This window comes from Vanessa cardui, chromosome 23 (genome assembly GCF_905220365.1).
Source record: "Vanessa cardui chromosome 23, ilVanCard2.1, whole genome shotgun sequence".
NCBI lineage: Eukaryota > Metazoa > Arthropoda > Insecta > Lepidoptera > Nymphalidae > Vanessa > Vanessa cardui.
The window spans coordinates 2,612,610-2,634,746 of record NC_061145.1 but is presented as its reverse complement, the minus strand read 5'-3'; the positions used below and the strand labels follow the sequence as shown (position 1 = coordinate 2,634,746).

The 22,137-nt window shown below is 32.9% G+C and overlaps 1 protein-coding gene and 1 non-coding gene across 3 annotated transcripts in view; both read left to right on the top strand.

Annotated features, from left to right (window-relative positions):
• The window catches only part of LOC124539695 (thyrotropin-releasing hormone receptor), a 126,006-nt gene extending 106,574 nt beyond the window's left edge, over positions 1-19,432 (top strand). The window contains exon 4 of one of the 2 annotated variants that reach the window (XM_047117023.1): positions 18,061-19,432. In XM_047117023.1, the coding sequence (XP_046972979.1) occupies positions 18,061-19,168 (1,108 nt within the window). In that variant the 3' untranslated portion in view covers positions 19,169-19,432. Of the gene's footprint in view, positions 1-1,344; positions 2,808-18,060 lie in introns of those variants that run through there. The other variant, XM_047117024.1, reaches the window with a different exon arrangement.
• A 2,224-nt stretch (positions 19,433-21,656) lies between these two features.
• Trnan-guu lies at positions 21,657-21,730 on the top strand. Its single transcript has one exon. It is a non-coding gene; the product is annotated as a tRNA-Asn (tRNA).
• Positions 21,731-22,137: the final 407 nt, after the last annotated feature.

Below are 22,137 nucleotides of genomic sequence, written 5' to 3'. Positions count from 1 at the left end.
AAAATAACTACTATTAATATGCATTCGAGGGTTTTAAGTTTTGTTGTAATTTCGTATGACACAAATAATTACTTTAATTAATTAGTTATAGCGGTAATTGGAATGGTTCTGCAGATCCCTTATACTCTTACTATCTACCAGCTTTACCTACCTACGGATGGGATCTTACATGTACACCCAAAACAATTGAACCAATGATTTAAAATTCGGTCAAAAAGCCATTATAGATAACATCCTCGTATGTTTAGGGAACTAAACCCTGGACTGGAAATCAATGGACATTAAACGCAGGCACTCCCCAGTTCCATTTCTAAATATTTGCAGCGTCAACAGTGCAATTTAAAAACATTAAATTTGGATCTGATCGTTATCTATACTAATATATAAATCTGAAAGTAACTCTGTCTGTCTGTATCTCACTCTTTAACATCCAATCCACTGAACCTAACTTGACGAAATTTGGCATGAAGCAAAATTGAACTCCAAACATAGGCATTTTTTTTTTGCCTATCACAACCAACCTTAAACGCGAGCAATGTCGCGGGCGACAGCTAGTAAATAATACTAACTACCAGCACAAAGCTTAACAACATCACACAGCACATTGTCTATACAATAGATATTAACCACAAATGAACTAAAACCTCTTTAGTATTAAAAGTAGCTAATTAAAATAATGTTCGTTCTATAACAATAAATTAATCTGTGTATCAGTAGATCATAATCACCGTACTTTTACATCAGCGACAGTAAAAGTGAACTGCGTTTTGTGTTACACTTCGCCGATAAAATGACTCGGCGGAAGTGTTGGTTTATTCTTTCAAATAATTCCAGGAGCATGAAATACGGACATTTTCTAAAAAGCTTTGAATATTTAACCGAAAAAAAAACCCTTTGTGAGACAAGGTTCGTACATACTTTGATATATGTATATGGCTTATGTACGTAATGCTTATATGTCTTCTGGGCACAATTTTATTTACCACAAGCTTCTTTGCACACTTTTTTTTTCTAATTTATTTAAATTATGTTATGTCAACACACCTGTCATTTACATTTAAAACCTTAATCAACTTTTTTCTGTCTTTATTTTCTTTATATATTTTTGCGGATTTAATCTTGTTTAATTAAATTTATTTACTTTATTACGTGTACAGGACTAGATGTATAACGACGTTATGGACTCATCTACTGAATTGTATAATTATATTATTTTTTAAAAAGCAAATAGTCCTAAATCTAAATACATACTGATTGTATTCAGTATTGACAGATGCGATCATTACGTCGTTCAATAGTGTAAAACGGGGCATGTTTTTTATCGGCAATTTTTCTTCTTTTCAGTCCAATCCTGGCAATAGCTGAGATGCACACCGTGACGAGACAAGATGGAACTTCATACCAATGTCTCACTCAAGCCGTCACTTTCTGGCAAATCACCTTCTTTGTTATGGTCATCATAATCCTCTATCTCCTCCCTTTAATTATCCTTATTGTTCTGTATACGGTTATAGCTAAGAATTTAATAACAGCCGCTTCTAAAGTAGTTCTGAATAAGACTGTAGATCCTTATAACACTAGAGCGAGAAAGCAAGTTATCCTGATGCTTGGTACAGTAGTTCTATGCTTCTTCCTCTGTTTAATGCCGTATAGAGTACTCGCTCTTTGGATTATTATAACGCCATCCGAACTATCGGACAATATTAGTCCAGAAAAGTGGTACAATTTACTTTATTTCTCTAGAATCATGCTGTACATAAACTCCGCTATTAATCCTATCTTATATAACCTCATGTCTTCTAAGTTTCGTATTGGCTTCTGTAAAGTATGCATCTGCTACAAGAGATCTTCGGAAAGAACCCAAAATAGACGAGCTCATAGAACGGTAACGAATGGTTCCACGACTAGCAGCAGTTTATCGAGGACAACAAACAGTCTTAAAAAGCTTTTCACACACAGAAGTAGTTTGGATAGAAGCGACACAGAAGCAGATAGCAAAGATGACAAGGAAGCAACGCCTAAACCCAATAGATTTTTCGATAGAATGTTCACAAGCAAACGATTTGTTCGACAGCAATCGGCACCGGTTTGTTCCAATCCAAAGACAAAGGTCATTACTAGAATGAAAAGTGAAGGCAGTATGCTCGAATCAGAAGATAAGACCAGGGAGTTCGGGGATACCGCAAAATTTATAGGACATTCCAATATTAGTGGTAAAAATAGGTTGGATATTGAATTGGAACAGGCGACTCGTAACCACGGATCGCTGAGGCGTAGTGTTTTAATAAATAGTGCGAAAGCGAGGAGTGTGGAGGGCGACCCTAATAAAAAGTTTGTGTCTTACCAAAAGATAAAAGTTGATTGCGTCGTCGGCTTCCAAAAGTCTAAGAGTGTGGATTATGATTTTCCAGAGAGTTTCGTGTGATTGATATAGTTTTGTATAGAAAATTTTTATCGCGTGAAGTTTATTCATAAAATTGTTGAATAAGCCAAAATGGATTTTCTGAAGTGCTTTCATATACGAACAGTTTATTCTTAATATTTCTTTGTGTGGACCAAATGAACATTGATCGTGTACCATTCAATATTCACTTATATTGTTGAAATGTAGTTTCGTGATTTCAAAGCCATTATTGTGCCAAATAAGTGTTATATAAAGTTGAATCGAGTTGATAGTTTAAACGAATGATTTGTAAATAAAATATTTATTCTTAGATAATTATTGTGTAGTTACGAAGCCTGATGTAATGCCTAAATTTAAATATACAAATGTATGTTGTTAAGAGAATAAATAACTTTACCTTGAACAGTTTGAAGATTTTTTCAGGCCATCTTCTTTTAGGTGAGTAAACATAATACTTACATGTATTAAAGATATACACGTTATTTCTTTTCTAGTATATATTATTGAGAAGCTGATATAGTCTTATAGAAGAAGCGAATTTTAACGAACACTGCGAGTTCAACACCAGACAAGCACCACTAAATCATGGGTTTGCTTTTGCTTATAATTCATCGTGGGCTCTTTTGTAAGGTGAATTGTATATGTCGGATGTAGTGTAGTAGATGTTTATCCATCTAACCGCACTGGAACAGCGTGGTGTAATTTGAAGCCTTCATGTCTAACCAATGGCCCAGCAGTGGCATTTTTACGAGCTTTTTTCCAATTTATATTTTAAAATAAGGAAAAATAATCTTTTAACAATCGAAGGGTATTTCAACCTGTACCCTATCTAAAAATGAATTGAATGAAATATGAATGGAATGAATGTGTGTGGAAATTTCAAATTTAAATAATTGAATATCCTCGTATGGACATTATACACAGGCACAGGCACATAAGACACTAAAATATTTGCAGCGTAAGAAGTGCAATTAAAAGTATTGAATTACCATTTGAATATACAAAAAAGAAATATTTACATTAGGAAAAAGAAATCAAAAATCACATATTCTACCACCAATCAGCACCCGCTTGGGTAGGGATCATCAACTCATTACTAACGGCTAACAACAATACGTACTTATTTCTTGTGTTCCAATTTTAAAGGTGAGTGAACCAGTGTAACTAGAAGTCCCTTATATACCATCTCAGCTCCCAATGTTAGTGGCGCATTGATGATGCAAGGAACTGTTAATATATCTTAAAGCGTATTGAATATATTAAGTACTATTTGTGTGGCTTCGTTCGCCTTTTAGGGGCCGGTTATCATATGTTAGGCAAAAAAGCATATGTCCTTTTTTGGAGTTCAAGTTTGCTTCTCACCAAATTTCATCAAATTTAATTCATTGGTTTGGTCGTGAAAGAGCGACAGCCAGACAGAGAGACAGATTTGGTTTCACATTTATAATATTATATGTATATAGATTTTGAAATGTATGAACCAATTTTATTAGTTTTGAAAGTTTATAATTTATATGTTATTATCATTACTTTCATGACGAAATTTCGTTTAATAGGTTTCCATCGTCGAGTATCAAGAACCTGTGACGATATATTTTACATATTTTTATTTAAATTAATTTGCCATGAAATTTATGCAATTATATTCAACGTGTTTCGGAAAGGGTTTTTGGGTAAATATCAATATAATTCAACGTATAATGAAGCCACACAACGCGTCGGGTTTGCTAGTAGATATACACATAAAAGAAGTTGTCGCGTGCGGCTTCAGCCATTTTAGGGGTTGTAAGGGATATAAAGAGTATGTGTTTATGTATCCTATTCCTTTTTTTTTAATCATTTTTGGTTCAGTGGAAACTAGGAAAAGTGACACATAGACAAATAAACAGAAAGAGCTATAATATTAGTACAGCAATTAACATTTACTAGATTGCTCACTTTATGCAAAACTATATACAAATATGAATAATACTTACAAACGTATACTTTACCTTAAAACAATACTTGTATTCGTTGTTTTTCAATAATACGGTAACGCTATATGAATACTCATGAAGGTAAGTGGAATTGAAGTCAAAACGCAAAGACGACAAGTACAGTCAGCAAGAATAAGTTGAACAATCCGCCTTCGCCATGCCGGCTTAAAATAGAGTTAGCTAGTGTACTATAAGGAACATAACATCATATGGTGACTGCTTACCACCAGCGGCTCTATAATAAAGCTTTCGTAATTTCAGTAGTTCGGGATTATCGTTTTACAATGATGCTCCAACCTCTCTATCTTTTTTTACAATCCCACGCTATCGTCCAATTGTTTTTTAATGACAGCTCAATCATTTTTAAAATAGTGTTACATGCCAGTATTAAATGCTATGCCGTATAAAATAATATTAATTACAGTTTTACAAATTATTGATCAATTAATTACAATAATAATTGTATATAATAAAGTAAATTCAATAGCTATATTCATAATATGCAATAATAATGTGATATAAATTATGATATAGAATCAAATGTCATAACACCATATTGAAGGTTAGGGTTACTATTGTAATGTAACACTTTATTTATTCCAACATAGAAGAAGAATTAATAACATTAAATGCTTAAATATATACAAATATGAATTAAACCTAGTATTATTTATTAGTTTATTTTATGCGATTCAACGGGGAAATGCCGCTAGCATTCTTGCCACCTTTCCACGCGGTCGAGATGCATGAATTAGACATTTTTAATTTTCATAATTTCTCATCAATCAATCATTCAATCAATGACCTTTTCAATATGACCTGTGTATCAGACTAAAATTACAAAGAGGTAGTGTTCAATTGTTTATCGTTGCGTTTTAACACAAATTGACCTTTCTTTATGGAGCATAAACAAATCGTTATAGGCATAATGTGGCGCAACACATTGATCTAGTGAGTTATTTTCGTAGTTAAATGCCTACCTTTTGTGTATTTTATAAAGAGTCATGAAAAAACAGCTTACCTGATGGTAAAGTCATCTTTGGATTTCACAAGATTTTTTGTAAAGTGTAATTGCATCAATTCAATCACTATTTACCAATGCACCAGTAACACTAAGATTTCTTTTGGTATAGGTTGGCGGATGAGCATATGGGCCACCTGATGGAAAGTGGTCACTATCACCCATAGACAATGACGCTATAAGAAATATTAACTATTCCTTACATCGTCAATGTGCCACCAACCTTGGGACCTAAGATGTTATGTCCCTTGTGCCTGTAGTTACACTGGCTCACTCACCTTTCAAGATGTTATGTCCATTGTGCATTTAATATCTGGTGGGTGTGCCCACCCAGATGGACTTGCACAAAGTGCTACTACCAAGTAATATTTGTAATTTATATGCACTAGACCCGCCCTGCATCGCACGAGTACTTGATATTTATTATGACCAAATTACTTTAATTGTTATTAATTGTGCCCTAGTGTTATTTTGATGTATAACCTATATTACTGTAAAATTTAACGCAAATTCGTTCAGTAGTTTTTTCGTTAAAGAGTAGCAAACATAAATACATCCATCTTCAGAAAATTGCGCATTATAATATAGGTAGGATATAATAAAATTGATATGTCTGTTTATAATATATTAAAATGTTTAAAATAAATGCGCCTTTTACTAAGCGCATTTGTATGTTTACACGGTACAGATACAATTTTTTTTTTTTGCCTATATGTATGTCTGTCTGTTTGTTCAGACTAATCTCTGGAAGGGCTGCGCCCATTTTGACGTGTTTTTCACTGGCAATTAGCTGATATAATAAGGAATAACTTAAGCAACAACAATATTTTTTTTGTTACATTTGAAGTCGCAGGCACAGTTAGTAATTCATATTTGTAAGCTACGTACAACACAACTTATATGTAGCGTCGACAAGACTCATAAAACCAATCACATCCAAATGAAGTACGCCAAAGTCATCAATCTTTATATATTTCTTATGTAAAAGTAATATGCAAATGTAATAATTTGTAATTTCATATAACTGAATACATTCGTAAAATTAGTAAAAAAGCAGATGTCCATGGGCGGTGGTAGTCACCTTCAATCAGGTGAGCCTCCTGCTCGTTTGCCACCTAACTCATAAAAAAAAAATAATAGCGATTATAGCTGTATGCTTTTGTATATGAATTGTGTCGTACTACTTGGCACTAATAGTAAAATGTAGCAGTACTGGTCTGAAACGACCCCCTCCCCTATTTTTGAAGCGGCTTGGACCTAATTTAATCCATCACATGCAGGTTTCATGATAATAGTTTTCGACGCCTCGGAGCATGATTAATGAAACACAAATTCGGTACTATATATTAATTATATATTCGGTACTTGATAATAATGCCTGCCTAGGTTTCAAATGAAATGAGCCGAGGTGGCCCAGTGGTTAGACCGTGAGCATCTTGATCACCAATGATTGCTGGTTCAATCCCAGGCCAGGTGAGGAAACCTGCATGTGACTTACTTCACAGAAATTGTGCCAGATGTTTATTCTGTTGCTGGGCTGATGTTGAGGATAATGAAAGTCACTAATGGTTCACGATTTATTAACGAGACGGTACAATTATACGGACTGTGACGCACTTGATAGACACTCTGTTTTACATATGCAATGCTTCGAATTTTATACATGATATATTCCAAAGAATGTGAGATACACAGATGTGAAATATTTTAGTCATAGAATATTATGTAACTTTACTAACTGTTTACTTTAATACCTATGTGCATATACGGCACAATTCCATCAAACCGCATAGAAACAGCGTCGTATGGATAATGGTAAGGATATGATCCAAACCTTCTCTTCAATGATATTACAAGCTGTTATTAGGTTTCAAATATTCTGAATTCTGAATATGTTTTGTGTTCCGTCAACATAATTCTCAAAGAGATAGGTCGTCTGCCAAAAACTGAGTACCGTTGAGTCGCTCTACAACAGCAGCTGAGAACTAGTCCAAGTGTACTTGACTCTTGGCACGTTGTTACCTAAAGTAACGTTAAACATTTTATTAAAGCTTTTTAAGTGAACATTAAAAAATGCGTTATATAATAATAGTTTACACCATAAACATTAGTGCTGTAAGCAAAATTAACATCGCCATTTCGCCAAATTTGGAACTAAGTTATGTCCGTAATGCTTGTTACACTGGCTCACTCACGCAAACAAAGCTCTAACACCAAGTGGATATTATTTTTTTTAATATATATTACCTTACAATTAATTACAATGATTACTTTGAATTATATTCTTAAATTCAGAATAGTTGAATATTTATAATGATAAAACTTAAAATAATCAATATTAGCGTTTGTTTGTTAAAGGACATTACAACAATAATGACATCATAGTTGATTGCACACCTTGGGAATGAGATGATAATCGCCTCCAAATTTTTTATTCATATTTTTGTATTTGTATTTTTTTTAAATATTGTTATTTAAAAAAAATACAAATAAAAAAATTGAAAAACAAATTCTCCTCAAGTTCTTCTGTGAAATTCCGAATCTGTGGTAGAATTTTGATTATCGAAACAAGTATAATATTTATTTATTGAATAAGGATTTTTAAATTTGACTTCATTTAAAAAGATTAAAAATTAATCCCCCTTTAGGACTGTTATCAAACATAAATAATGGCTTGGCGATCGCAATTAATACTTAAATACATTTTTATATTTAAATCCGATTGTTTGTGAAGCTACCGCCCGCGTCGCACAATATACAAGTCGCATTGTTTAAGATACGCGAATTAATGGCTCCCGTTTTATTTATCACACATTGTTCCGTACAATTTCTGAACTAGCTGTTTCATGCGGCTTGAGCTGCAAAATTTTTTAATAGCTTCGACAAGTGGGCGAAAGCAGCTGCGCTCTGCAAATGAGTGTCACAGTATTGTTGCACGTTGCGCTTTTGAAAGATGCAATAAGAGATGCTAATAACTTTTTAAATTAGTTTCATTTGATATCTATACTGCAATATGTATACAGCTAGTACTTTTACCGGTACCAATAATGTTTTTTTCTTTTTTATTTAAAATTTGGAGACCAACAAGTACATACATCATTGCCCATAGATGCGGACTTTATGCAAGTTTGTTTGATAAGGTAGCGCTTATTATGAATTGATTGCCATTTTAGTACTAAATTTTAGAAATTAGTTTTGTCACTGCACGTCATGGATGAAAAGGCTGCCACTGAAAACCAGTTTCTAGGTATTTCCTAGGTTATGCTGAGTGGCATACCTTTTTGGGACATAAGCTGCAGTACTTTTTATTTTTGTTACTATTATTTTTTTAATTAAGTCTTTGGTTCTAAGTATGTTTTGCATATTTTTTATGCTTTGGTTTTGTTTTAGTTTTTTATGTTATTTTTTTGTACCTGTTTATATTATAGTCTTATTATATTTTGTTTCTTGTCTTCAATGTTTGTCAAATATTTATGTCCCAAATAAAGATTTACTTACTTACTTACTATTACATATTCTATAAAAAAAGGTAAAAAGTAAGGTTTGGAACATATTCCACCACGCTGTTCCAATGCGGGTTGGTGGAATACACATGTGGCAGAATTTCGATGAACTCAGACAGGCAGGTTTCCTCACGATGTCTTCCTTCACCGCCTAGCACGAGATGAATTATAAACATAAATTAAGTACATAAAGATAGACGTGCTTGCCTGGGTTTGAACCCGCAATCATCGGTTAAGATGTACGCGTTCTAAGCATTGGGCCACCTCAGCTCTTTATATTCTATAACCAAGCAGAAATATATTGAGTGAGCCAGTGTAACTACAGGCACAAGGGACATATTAACATTTTAACTCCCAAGTTTGGTCGCGCGTTTCCTATGTGAGCCTGTAGGCTGTGGTAAACACTTACCATCAGGTGGCCCTTTACACGTCTGTCTACTAATATTAAAAAAATAAAACATACTAAGCCTTACATCGTCAACGCGCCTCAAGCATTAGGAACTAAGATGTTACGTGTCTTGGGCGTCCTGTTAAACTAACTCCAGCCCTCTTCAAACTCAACACACTTCATTTACCAAAACGACAAACTCATATAAGAATCGAGAAACGATTCAAATATATTTAGTTCTAAATGTTAATTTCAGCCAACCGCAATGCAATCGTGTAAACCGCATTCAATTAGGTTAAGCCGTTTTTGATATTAGCGCGAACAAACAAACAGACAAAAATTCTAAAAATCATTGTTTTGGGTTCTATTGCGTATATAAAGTTCTCCTAATAAGTTATCTCCTAGGTTTTTTTATTAACTTCCATTTACACACACCGACCTTTTACGATTTTATTATATGTCTTGATTATTGTCCTCAACTTATTAAATAATTCAATGTGAAACAATTTTAACCAGATAACAAAATAAATAACCAAATTTAAAAATTCAACTTACTTAATGTCCATAAACAATGAAATACTTTCCTTATTAATTCAACAATAATTCAATCGATTATAAATAATATAGTGCCTATTAGTGCGCTATCACATGCCTCGATCAGTTTGTTCCGAGGTCTTGGGTTCAAATAATATCTGTTTAATTGGCTTGCATTATTTGTTAAATACATAAAATCACTAAAAAGCACTCTAGTATAACTCACCTTGTGTTTGTTTTAAAAGACAGTCCATATATTTAGTTCCAATAAATAAAAAAAAAATACAATAAACGCTCGTTAGCCAGCCAAGTTCTGGTGTCTTTTTCTCCGAATAAAGATTTTAAAGAGATTTCCTAGGGTTTCTCACCAGTACCTTAGATAATGGTCCAAGACTTGCCATTTAAATGAATATTTCAATAATTATTATTACCTTGTAATTTTCTTATAATTAGCCTTAGTGTAGGTATACTTTTTATTGTTACTTATTCGTGTACTTAATTGTTAATTTTTATTACCTTATTGCATGCGGTTTTTGCCTATACCTTGTTAGGTATAAATAAAAAAAAAGTCTTGAAAATCATCGTCGAGGTGTCCAAGTAAAACATCTGAGCTATTAATTTTGGTCTATTGGTAATAAAGTTATTGGTATTATTGGGAAATAGAAAACATACTAAATCAACTAGTAATAGTAAAGTCATTTTAAGTCTAGTTATTGATGTTTGGCAGAATAATATCTGATGTGTGTCACATAGCCTTACGAAAAAATATCAAAAATATATTTGTCATCATGGCACCATTTTGGCTGAATAAATAAATAAATATATATTTTTTACAGTGGCAACATAATTGTGACACGTCTAGGATTTTAAATTAATCTTGTTAAATAGAACGCTTCAAAAATGGAACGATGTTTTGACAGTTCTTTATAGTAAGCAAAGATTTTTGCTCTCTGTTTTACATGATGTTATTTAACTGGATTTTATTTAATACGAAGTATAATAATACACTCGTGAATTAATTAGTAAGGTTACTGATCTTGTACCAGCAGATTAAAACATAGAAACGGCCACACGTGATAACTGTGTGCAGTTATCACGTGTGGCCGTTTCTATGTTTTTAAAAATGGAATGCTAATTAAGATTTTTACATAAAACCTTTTTAAACGCGAGAGATAGATATTTTTTACAAATGCCACAAATAATGTTAATTATAAAGCTGGTTACACACGTTGTGAACCATTATTTAATAAGCCGTCATACGTTTATAAAGAAAAAAGTTATTTAATGCACTATATGTAAATCCTTAAGCTATTGACAACCAGAACCAGATATGAAAGAAGAGATACCGTCAGTATTGTGGTACTGTTATAGTTGTAGCACTTCTCGTAACGAATCGTAATACAATCAAAAAAATATTATTAAAATTATTTTTTTTTAAAAAACATACGTACATACGTAAACAGCCTAAAATAAAATGTCCCTTGTGTATAAGGACACAAGGGACATTTTATTTTAGGCTTGTATAAACAACAATTATTATTAGGAGAAGGTTTGGAGCATATTCCACCACGCTGCTCCGTTGTAATTAGATACATGCAGGTTTCCTCACAATGTTTTCCTCCACCGCAGAGCTCGAGATGAGTCATAAACACAAATTAAGCACATGAAAATTTAGTTCCCTGGGTTTTAACCCGCAACCATCGGTTAAGATGCACGCGTTCTAACCACTGGGCCATCTCGGCTCTTAAATTATTTACGACACCAGTCAAAGGGGTCAGCCTAGTATTTCTATTTGATTGCCAATACTGAATACATAAAGTCATAAAAATTTGTTTGCCTATGAGAAAAAAAGCATAAAATAATGATTTGTGGAATCATTTAAACATAAAAATGTAGTAGAATAATAGGTACGCAATTTTTAGACGAATATACATTTATCGTTATCGATAGATCTCATAAAAAAACGATTATGAACATTATTTTTATTAATTATATTTGAATAAATTTCTACAAATATCAAACAAAAACAAACAACAACAGCCTGTAAATTCCCACTGCTGGGCTTAGTCCTCCTGTACCTTTGAGGAGAAAGATTGGAGCATATATCTACTACGCTGCTGCAATGCGGATTGGTGGATACACATGTGGCAGATTTCGTTGAAATTAGTCACATGAAGGATTCCTCACGATGTTTTCCTTCACCACTGAGCACGAGATGAATTATAAAGACAAATTAAGCACATGAATCAGCGGTGCTTGCCTGGGTTTGAACCCGAAATCATCGGTTAAGATGCACGTGTTCTAACCACTGGGCCATCTCGGCTCATATGTATAGACATCTTTTTATGTATAGATCTACTCACTCATTAGATCTGCCAGTCAAACAGCAACTTAGTATTTTTAAGGGTGAGTGAGTCAGTATAACTACAGGCATCGGGGACATAACATCTTAATTTCCAAGGTCATTCATTTTCATCATGTATTCATCTTCCAAGCAGCAACATTTTGTATTGGTATATTTGAAGAGTAAACGACCAGTGTAATTACAGTAACGTGGCAAATAATAATAGTTCTCAAGGTTGGCGTATTGTCGTTTTAAGGAAATTAGGTGAGGATGACCATTTATCATCAGGTGTAAGTCCACCTACCTGTTTCATACAAACGAATTTTTGTTTATATCCTATATGCTATCCTATTTAATTGACTATCCGTTGTAACCAAAGTGCAGCTACGATTATTTTCTAACGCCCGTTTTCAATAACCTATCTAAGATTACAGATAGATCGCTATCCTCGATTGTCAGTTAGAATTTATCTATCGTTAATATGCGTTTCACAATCAAGGATAAGTGCCATCTGTCTTCGACCAACGATAGATTACTTTTCCCTCTCACCTATCTTAGCTTCTTCGAACGTTTCGTTTAACGATAACCACAAAACGATGTCACTTTCAAAATTTGTTTTTCATTTATTTCTTTTTTATTTGTTTACTATTATAAAATTAATAAATTAATTTTAATATAAATTAAATATCAATATATAAATAAGTATTTGTTTTGTGTGATTTTGCATTCTTTTTAACAAAGTCACGGTAATGCTAGCCATCCAAAGTCAATAACAAAACGAAACATCTTGACAGTTTGAACTTTCAATTTTGACAAAATGGCTCATGTAAATATCTACGAGATATATTTATGTTTAACAGTTACAATGCGTTCATCTCCTCTCATCATTGATATACCAACTTCTTCAGTCAACAACGGCAGCACCTATGACCAGAGACGAAACATTGAAAAAGAAAAAAGTTGAATTAGAGCTACAGGAAAAAGAAATCATTATTGCTAAACTTCAGCTAGAATTAGAGAATGCAAAGTTAGAAAATTTAAAATTAAAAAATGAAATAAATAAATAGTTTTTTCATTTAAAAGAAGGATTTTTAATTGTTAAGTGTAAAATACCTATATATTTAAAAACAAATAAAACGCTGACAAATTCAATATTTATATGTATAATTATGTGTTGTTGAAGTAATCATTTATTAGTGATTGCCGTGAATAAAAAAAAATTCTGGTTATCTATAACAAAATTATTTTCTTCTGGTATAATTGCAATTGATATTTCTGGTTCTAATTCTTGTAAATTCATTTTCCTCGCAATATTATGTAGCACAGCAGCTATAATAACCGCTTGCAAATTTTGAACTTTGAGTCAACAGATACCAGCATAGTGCCCAATGCATTAAATCGTAGCGCTAAAAGTATCTAATGCAAGAGAAATATACCATGGTTTCTGAAAAAAGTTAAAACATGAGTGAATTCTTATATTAGGTACCTTATGTAGGTAATGTAAGGAAATTAGAATGACAAAATTAACCTTTTAGATGTAGTCTTCAAATAGGGTTGAATTAAATTATTTAATTCATTTACACCACCTTTGCAGTCTGAATTGATATGCAAATTCGTAATCATTTAGCTTATTCGTGTAATTTATTCGTGGCTTATACTTCTTTTGTGATCGCACAATATCGGAAACACTGTCACTGTCTTATAATTTGTAATAATTCTATATCACTATCATCACTGCTACACTTTCCATCATTAATAAAAATTAGAGCAATAATATTTCAAAAGTTCAAGTCGATCGCCCGAATTTGACGGATAAGCGATTGACGTTACTAGAGATAGTTTCGTCTATCCGAGAGTAACGTCAAACGTATATAGAAACGTAAGTAACCACGAATTATATGAGCGTTCCTATCTCTAGTAAACTATCTGTCCTCCCAATGACAGATAGCTAGTATCGATAGGAAATGCTTACCGTCGATAGGTAATTGAAAACAAAGTAAAGGCAGAATGATAGATTTGGTTATCGTTAGTTACTGAAACAAGGGATAGATAGATTATTGAAAACGGCCGTAAATGTTTAAGGAAATAAATATTCACACTGGCAAACCTTATCTTATGTTGCCAGCTGTGTGTTATTTTACCCACGCTGCAATTTTATACCAGAACACAATATTACAAAGTAAAGCCGTTTATTTGTGAAACAATTCCTGAGTGCGAACGAGCCGCACTTGCAGTAAACTCTTTCTGCAAATGTGACTAAATCTGGTTCACACGACAGAACTCCACTTATGCTAAGAATCAAATGGTCCGTGTTATAGCCCACAATATGTACAGTTAAGACTGGTGCACACTTGTGCGAGTGCCCGCGCTACACACTCGGTATAGCGAGAATGCGTATCAATGATTACTTCATAAAATTTCATTCGTATGAATTAATTGATACAGACTGTCAAGTATAAGTTGGCGTTCCTGTGGCAGCACCTGCTACACCCTTTGTCTTACCACTTTTTTGTTCATTTTACCAATATCTTCCTAAAAAATAATTCTCTACGTCTCATTTTTAATAGATATTGGGTAAGTTTTCTTAATAAGGGTAATAAAACAAATAAGATATAAATGAATAAAAAAAATAATACATGTTTTTGCCACACGCCAACTTACACTTGACGCGCTATATCTCATTATAATATGACAGTATTTTGTTCTTTCGTTTAAATATTTATTAGATTTACAGTTCCGTGCACAATGTTGCCAGTAATTTTTGAGATGTAGTTTTTTTAATGACTGGAAATTTAATTCGCTTAAGCTTCGTTGGTGTTCAGTTACTTTGCACTTTTTATTTAATAATAAATCATTTATAAAAATAAATTGCTTTTAGTATTAACAAAAAACCATTTACGTTGTTATATAAATAATCGATTAATGATTAATCTATCTATATTATTTATATTATAAATTTGAAATAACCCTGCCTGTCTGTCTGTCTGTCGCTTTTTCACGACCAAACCGCTGAATTGAATTTTGATGACATTTGGTATGAAGTGAACTTAAACTCCAAGTAAAGAAACAGACTACTAACTCTTTTTCCTAACTCCTGACAACCATCCCTCTAAAAAGAAGCAAAGCCGCGGGCGACTACTAGTTGAAAATAAAGATCTCATATAAGCACTAATGGATTGATCGCACAGTTATTGGAGGACGTATTGAAGCGTGAAATCATTGTTTCGAATATGAGTTCAAACATATTCGTTTGCACAATGTGAAGATGCACGAAATAAAAATGTATTTTTGTGTAGATCTCGTTAATGATAGAACGCGCATTACTAAATATAAATGAAATTGCGTTTTGAGATATTTAAGTTGTTTTTAGATTCGATTGTGTGTTTGTTACACATCGATGCTTTTAATTACTATAATAGGAAGATAATTATATTTATTTAATTAACAACACTATGTGTTAGTTACACTAGCTCACTCACCCTTCAAACCGGAACACTACAGCACTGAGTACTGTTATTTGGCGGTAGAATAACTGGTGAGTGGGTGGTACCTACCAAGACGGGCTTGCACAATGCCCTACCACCAAGTAAATAATTTCCGTTGTTATAAAGTCTTTCAATAATCGTGAATCTACGTTTATGTCTGTGGGCAACAGGTTACGTATATCATGAAATGTAATCGACACTTTAATTAATTAAAAACAAGTGACCTGCCCCGGGTGCAATACTGATACTAAATATTCTACAGAATTAGTTTATTTACAACATCACAATAGAAACGTCTAAATTTATCAGTGTTTCTTTACTATATTGTCTGTATTATATACAAAAACCTTCCTCTCGAATCACTCCATCTATTAAAAAACCGCAACAAAATCAGACAGGACAGACAGCGCAAAACGATTTTATTTTGTACGGTGTAATGATAATGAACAAAGATTACAATACCAAGCGAAATTTACAAATTATATCATCAATATGAGTATATAGCAATGCATAATCAATTATAGCCTACTCTCTCGCCCTCTAGCATTGCAGGGAACCTTGAGTGACGGTTACCTCTTACCATCATGTGAACCTTCTGCTCGTTTGTTATCTAAAACGATAATAAAGCTATTACAACAACAACGACAACAATAGCTTGTAAATTTCCCTCTTCTGGGCTCAAGACTTTGAAAAATAATTCACCATGCTGTTCGACTGCGGTTTGGTGGAATACACTTGTGGCAGTTCTATGAATTGAGACACATGCAGGTTTCCTCGCGCAGTTTTCCTTCTCAACCGAGCTCGAGATGAATTATAAAGACGAATTAAGAACATGAATATTCATTGGTGCTTGCCTGGGTTTGAACCCGCAATTATCGGTTAAGATGCACGCGTTCTATCCACTGGGCCATCTCGGCTCTTATTATATACAATTGTAGGTAATTTATTATTATATACAACTGTTAAGGGTTGTTCTTGTAATGAATATACTCGCCAATACACATTCATTTGTTTTACATACATTTGCAAATTGATTCGATCTAAGAGGAAAAGCTCGTGAAAACAAAGCACGATTCCTTAGGAAAAATACTTTTACGCAGTAGAAAACATAGCTTTTATCTCTAATTCTTTTATATGCAATACAATATGTAAGAGTAAAAAAATCAGGTTACAATCTGTAAATATCCCACAGCTGGGTCTACTTTTTGCTTGAGAAGGTAAGAGTTTATTTCATGACTTTGTTCCAAAGCTGATTGGGAGATGCCTGGCAGATTTTCATTCAATACATACAGGTTAGGTAAATCTTCTATCTATATATAATAAAATTGGAGTGTCTTTTTGTAAAATTAAAATAACCGCTTTTTACAAAATGCATATGTATCCCAAAAAATTTTTTTTTGTTTCAGTTTTTGTGTCTGTTTCTTCTGACCGATTTTGATGAGACTTTCACCGGCAAATAGTTGATATTAGAATATATATAATAATAATAAAGTCATGCTGCGATGAAATGCTGTCCACATTACGACACAGTTATAATAAATTTGATAAAGTAAAGTAGCGGAACCAACCGGACATAAAAAAGGACCTCATAAAAATTGTATTTTTTGAATATTTTTTTTTCAAGCTGCACATCGTACCACAACTGAGCACATTTTATTACATCTATTCTTTTTTTTTTTTTAAATTGATTGTATTTTCGAAATTTTGTTTTTTAAAACGTTTTATTTTTATTATTTACATCTGCATATGACAGCACATGTCGGGCACATTACGGCACAATTTTAATAAATTCGATAAAGTAAAGCAGCATTACAGTTGTGTCATCATAATGGTCATCTCGCGCTTATCACCTTAGCCGTCCCGTCAGGTGCCTCCCACCAACGACTTAATATCCCAAAAGCTGCTTCATACAGAATTAATACGTTATAATAAAATCTGTAAACTGAAAAAGAACTTGAACTTTGTTACATTCACACGCGCGCAGCGAGAAGTCGCGGGCACAGCTAGTTATAAATACAAATTAAGCACTTTAATATTCAGAGGTACTTGCTTAGTTACGAGGCGTTCTCGTTAATATGTCAAAAGTACTGTCCCTTTAATTATAATTATTGAATAAATAGTTAACCCTAATTAATAAGAACCTAACTATAAATATATATTATATATACTTTTTTAATTACGCCTGTATTTTAAATTTAAAGAAATTAAATTTGAAATGGAACCGGCATGTGGAAAGGGACAAGTGTCGCAAATTATTATCATTATAATAATAATTATTTTTTTAATAATGAACAAGTTTATTAAGTCCTTAAATATACATTAATATGAACTAAAAATAGTTGCGTATTTTTAAAAATTGTTATGTAAGTTCATGTTATATATTAATATATATTCTTTTTCCACAGTCCAATCTTGGGAGTGGCCACATTCACCTACGAGCGTTACAACGACGGCACAGAAGTACCCGTCTGCCTCACACAAGCCGACACCTTCTGGTCAGCATTATTCTTCATCCTGATCATCGCAATCTTCTTCATCATCCCCCTTGGAGTTCTTCTAGTCCTCTACAGTGTTATCGCCAAAAATCTCATGGAGAACCCCGCTATTATTGCTCAAAACACCAAAAACACAAATAACGCTGGTAATGTTCTTCGATACAGAAAGCAAGTCATTTTAATGCTCGGTACAGTTGTTCTGTCCTTCTTCATATGTCTTCTTCCGTTTAAAGCTCTTACTCTTTGGATCATAGTGTTCCCACCGGAGACCATTTTATCATTAGGCATAGACGGCTATTATATACTGTTATATTTTTGTAGAGTTATGCTGTATCTGAATTCAGCGATAAACCCAATATTATACAATTTAATGTCATCGAAATTCAGAGAAGGATTCGTTAAGTTACTGAAGATAAATAAATTGATGAGATGCAGTAGAAATTTGAGAGAAAACATGCAAAGGAGAGACACGTTTAACACAACGACTTCGACAGGTTTCTCGAGCAGTCAGAACACATCCGACTCGTTTTGGAGACGATACAGTAACAGAGCATCTTCACAAAAGTATTTTATAAATAGAGATAGTAAAAAAACGAAAGAGGTTAAAGATATTTTCGATACAAAAGTCCAACAAGTGAAAATAGGTGAAATTATAAACGTTGAAAACACTAGACGTAATAGTATGAAATTTATATCTGCTCTGAATGAATTGAACGACACACTGGGTGATATAATCGAAGTTGATAGAGGGAAACGTGATAATATCAAAATTGCTAATGGTATCAACGATGTACAAGTAGAAGTCCATGGCAATTGCGCTGACGAGGATACAGTTAATACAACAGAGAACAATAAACAGATACAAATACTAAATTTAGATGTTAAGACAAATAATGTATATTCCGTAACGTTGGACGTTAGCGAGAGAGGCGATAGGAACAGGTTCGTATGCGTGCCTGCGCAAGAGAATAAAAATATATTTGTATACGACTTTAAAAATAACGAGAGTTTTGTTTAAATGTAGCGTTTTGTATATTAAAATTTAGTGGTGCGTTTGGCTTCGAGCCAAGTAAATCAATGCATTTAGTTTGTAATAGAATAATTATCTAAAACTACATGGTACGTTCCTATAGATTCCAATTTTTATACATCGATATGAATATATGACAATAGTATGTACTTGTAGAAAAAAAAATGTATTGTAAAATTCTATAGATTATTTGTATTTAGAAATATATTTTATTTTTGTCCAAAATTATTATGAAATTGTAATCAACACTGCCTTTTTATGTGCTACATTAAATAAATGTTAAAACTTTTTATTAGAAACTTGTTTCATTCGTGTAATTCTTTGTCAATTCGAAAACAAAAAAATAAACATTCCAAATATGAATCATATCAAAATTTCGTTAAAATAATATCGAATACATGAAAACGGATTACAGTTACCAATAGAACCAATCACGAGAGAAAATGTCGCGATAAAAGTTGTCCAAGTTATGTTAAGAGAGTAAAACTACTAACAATTTTACGACGCGACGCCGCGATCCTTGAAAAGTTTCAGTTAGACGAAAACTACATTCAACAGGGATATAAATTTAGTTCAAGCTTTAACATATTGTACATATGTCGATCTTCGTAGTATTCGAAAACTAAAATAGATCATATTTACGATTCTACAGCATAAAACCATTTGTTTTATATCTTATAAATGTGTACTTGTACTTTTCTGCTTTCATGCAATCGATAAAATTGTTTTATCGAGATGTATATAAGTATTCGTTCAAGATTTTGAAAGAATATTGAATAGAAATTTTAACATTCAACAAGCTCTTCAGCGCAGAATCTTATATAATAAATAAAAGGTTTTAAAATGTAAAGCTGCAATGATCCGGTGGCTAGAACGTACAAATCTTAGCTTAGAAAATAATAAAAAAAAACAGACCAGCGACAATAAATACGAACTTGATGGTGAATGAAAATCGTAAGAACGCTTCGTATCGGAAGCGTTCTTAATGAATATTAATTTATTATTTGTTTTATTTTTATAAAAAATGCCCTGAACTTAACAAATAAAATTAACAAATATCTCCAATTGTCATTCCATGCGCGACTCTCTTTTGTTTTTTTTTAATAATCCATTTGCGCGGGGAAACATCTTGTATTATTTTATACAGCCAACAAGACGTTCTAAAATCAATTACACTTTCATGAAATCGGATACACTTACAAAATATGAGTTTGTTACATATATAATTATAATATAAATGTTTTAACATAAAGAATTATTCTTAACAGATGGAAATATATTTCAAACATAATCCTCATAGGTTGTGGGCCCTTGCCCCAGCCGTGGGTACTTGGCAGATTTAACTGTTCTCTAATATTAATATAAACCTAAATCCTGAAGGAAAAGGAAGGCTTAATTTTCGGTATGTAAATATATGTTGATTGAGGTTCAGCTATGCATTTGCAATTCTCACACTAATTCTGGTTGTAGCCTCAGAATTTTTATGAGGTCGAGCCTCAACTTCAAATGTCTCTACGAGAGGACTAACAAAATTGTATTTCTACCTCATATGTCGAGGAATGCGCTGAATGTTTTAATCTTGGATTCACGTTTAGGAATTATAGTAATTGAATAGTTTTTTACTATAATTAAATATTTCCTATATAACTTAAATGTGAAAAGAAAAATGACAATCAGATATTGACGTCCTACTTTTGGGTGAAGGCTCTCTTGAATTTTTGGACTGAAGCCATCACGCTGTTCATGTAAATATACTTTTGCAGACACTCATTGCAGTTTCCATCCTATATATCGACATAGAGCCGAGATGGCCCAGTGGTTAGAACGCTTGCATCTTAATCGATGATTTCGGGTTCAAACCCAGGTGAGCACCACTATTTATATGTGCTTCATTTGTGTTTATAATTCATTTCGTGCTCGGCGGTGAAGGAAAACATCGTGAGGAAACCTGCATGTGTCCAATTTCATCGAAATTCTGCCACATGTGCATTCCACCAACCCGCATTGGAACACCGTGTTGGCATATGTTCTAAACCCTCTCCTTAATGGAAGAGGAGGCCTTATCTCAGCAGTGGGAAATGTACAGGCTGTTACTTTTTTTTACTTTTTATATCAACATGTACGATGTTATGTTAAAATAAACCCTTGCAAATTCAAATAGCTTATTTTTATATAGTATACTAGCGACCCGCTCCGGCTTTGCTTGGGTGCAATACTTATATTAGTATCAGTAAGGCACCCGTGCGAGGCCGGTTATACAATAGAATATAGACTACAGAATTTCAGAAGACACATGAGTAACTTCTAAAATAATCAGTGTTCCTTTACTAAATTGTCAATGGATTACATCCTCTCGAATCACTCTAACTATTATAAAACCGCATCAAAATCCGTTGCGTAGTTTTAAAGATTTAAGCATACATAGGGACATCGGGCCAAAAAAAGCGACTTAGTTTTATACTGTGTGGAGATATGAGCCTCCGTGGCGCAATCGGCTAGCGCGTTCGGCTGTTAACCGAAAGGTTGGTGGTTCGAGCCCACCCGGGGGCGATATAAATTTTGTTAAAGTAAATATATCAGCTTAACGATTCCTAGAAAATACGATATATATTTGTATTCATAAACCAAAATAACATGATAAATTTATATTGGAAATCTTTTTAAACGATATTTTGAATTCGATTTCATAATAAAAGCCATAGCCTAGAGCTGTTGAGGCTACAACATATTATATATAACATATTCTTAGGATGGTCACGAGTTTAAACAACGATATTATTCCAGATTCATTTATTAACACTATTTTCACATTCATTTTATCCACTAGTGCGTGTTTTACAATACATTATTACATCTAAATTTAGTCTGTCATCCTTATTATTTCCAAATTAATAATAACTATCACCAAACATTGCCGCTGCATTCGATTTCTTGACATTCTCTTTCTTACCAGCCTA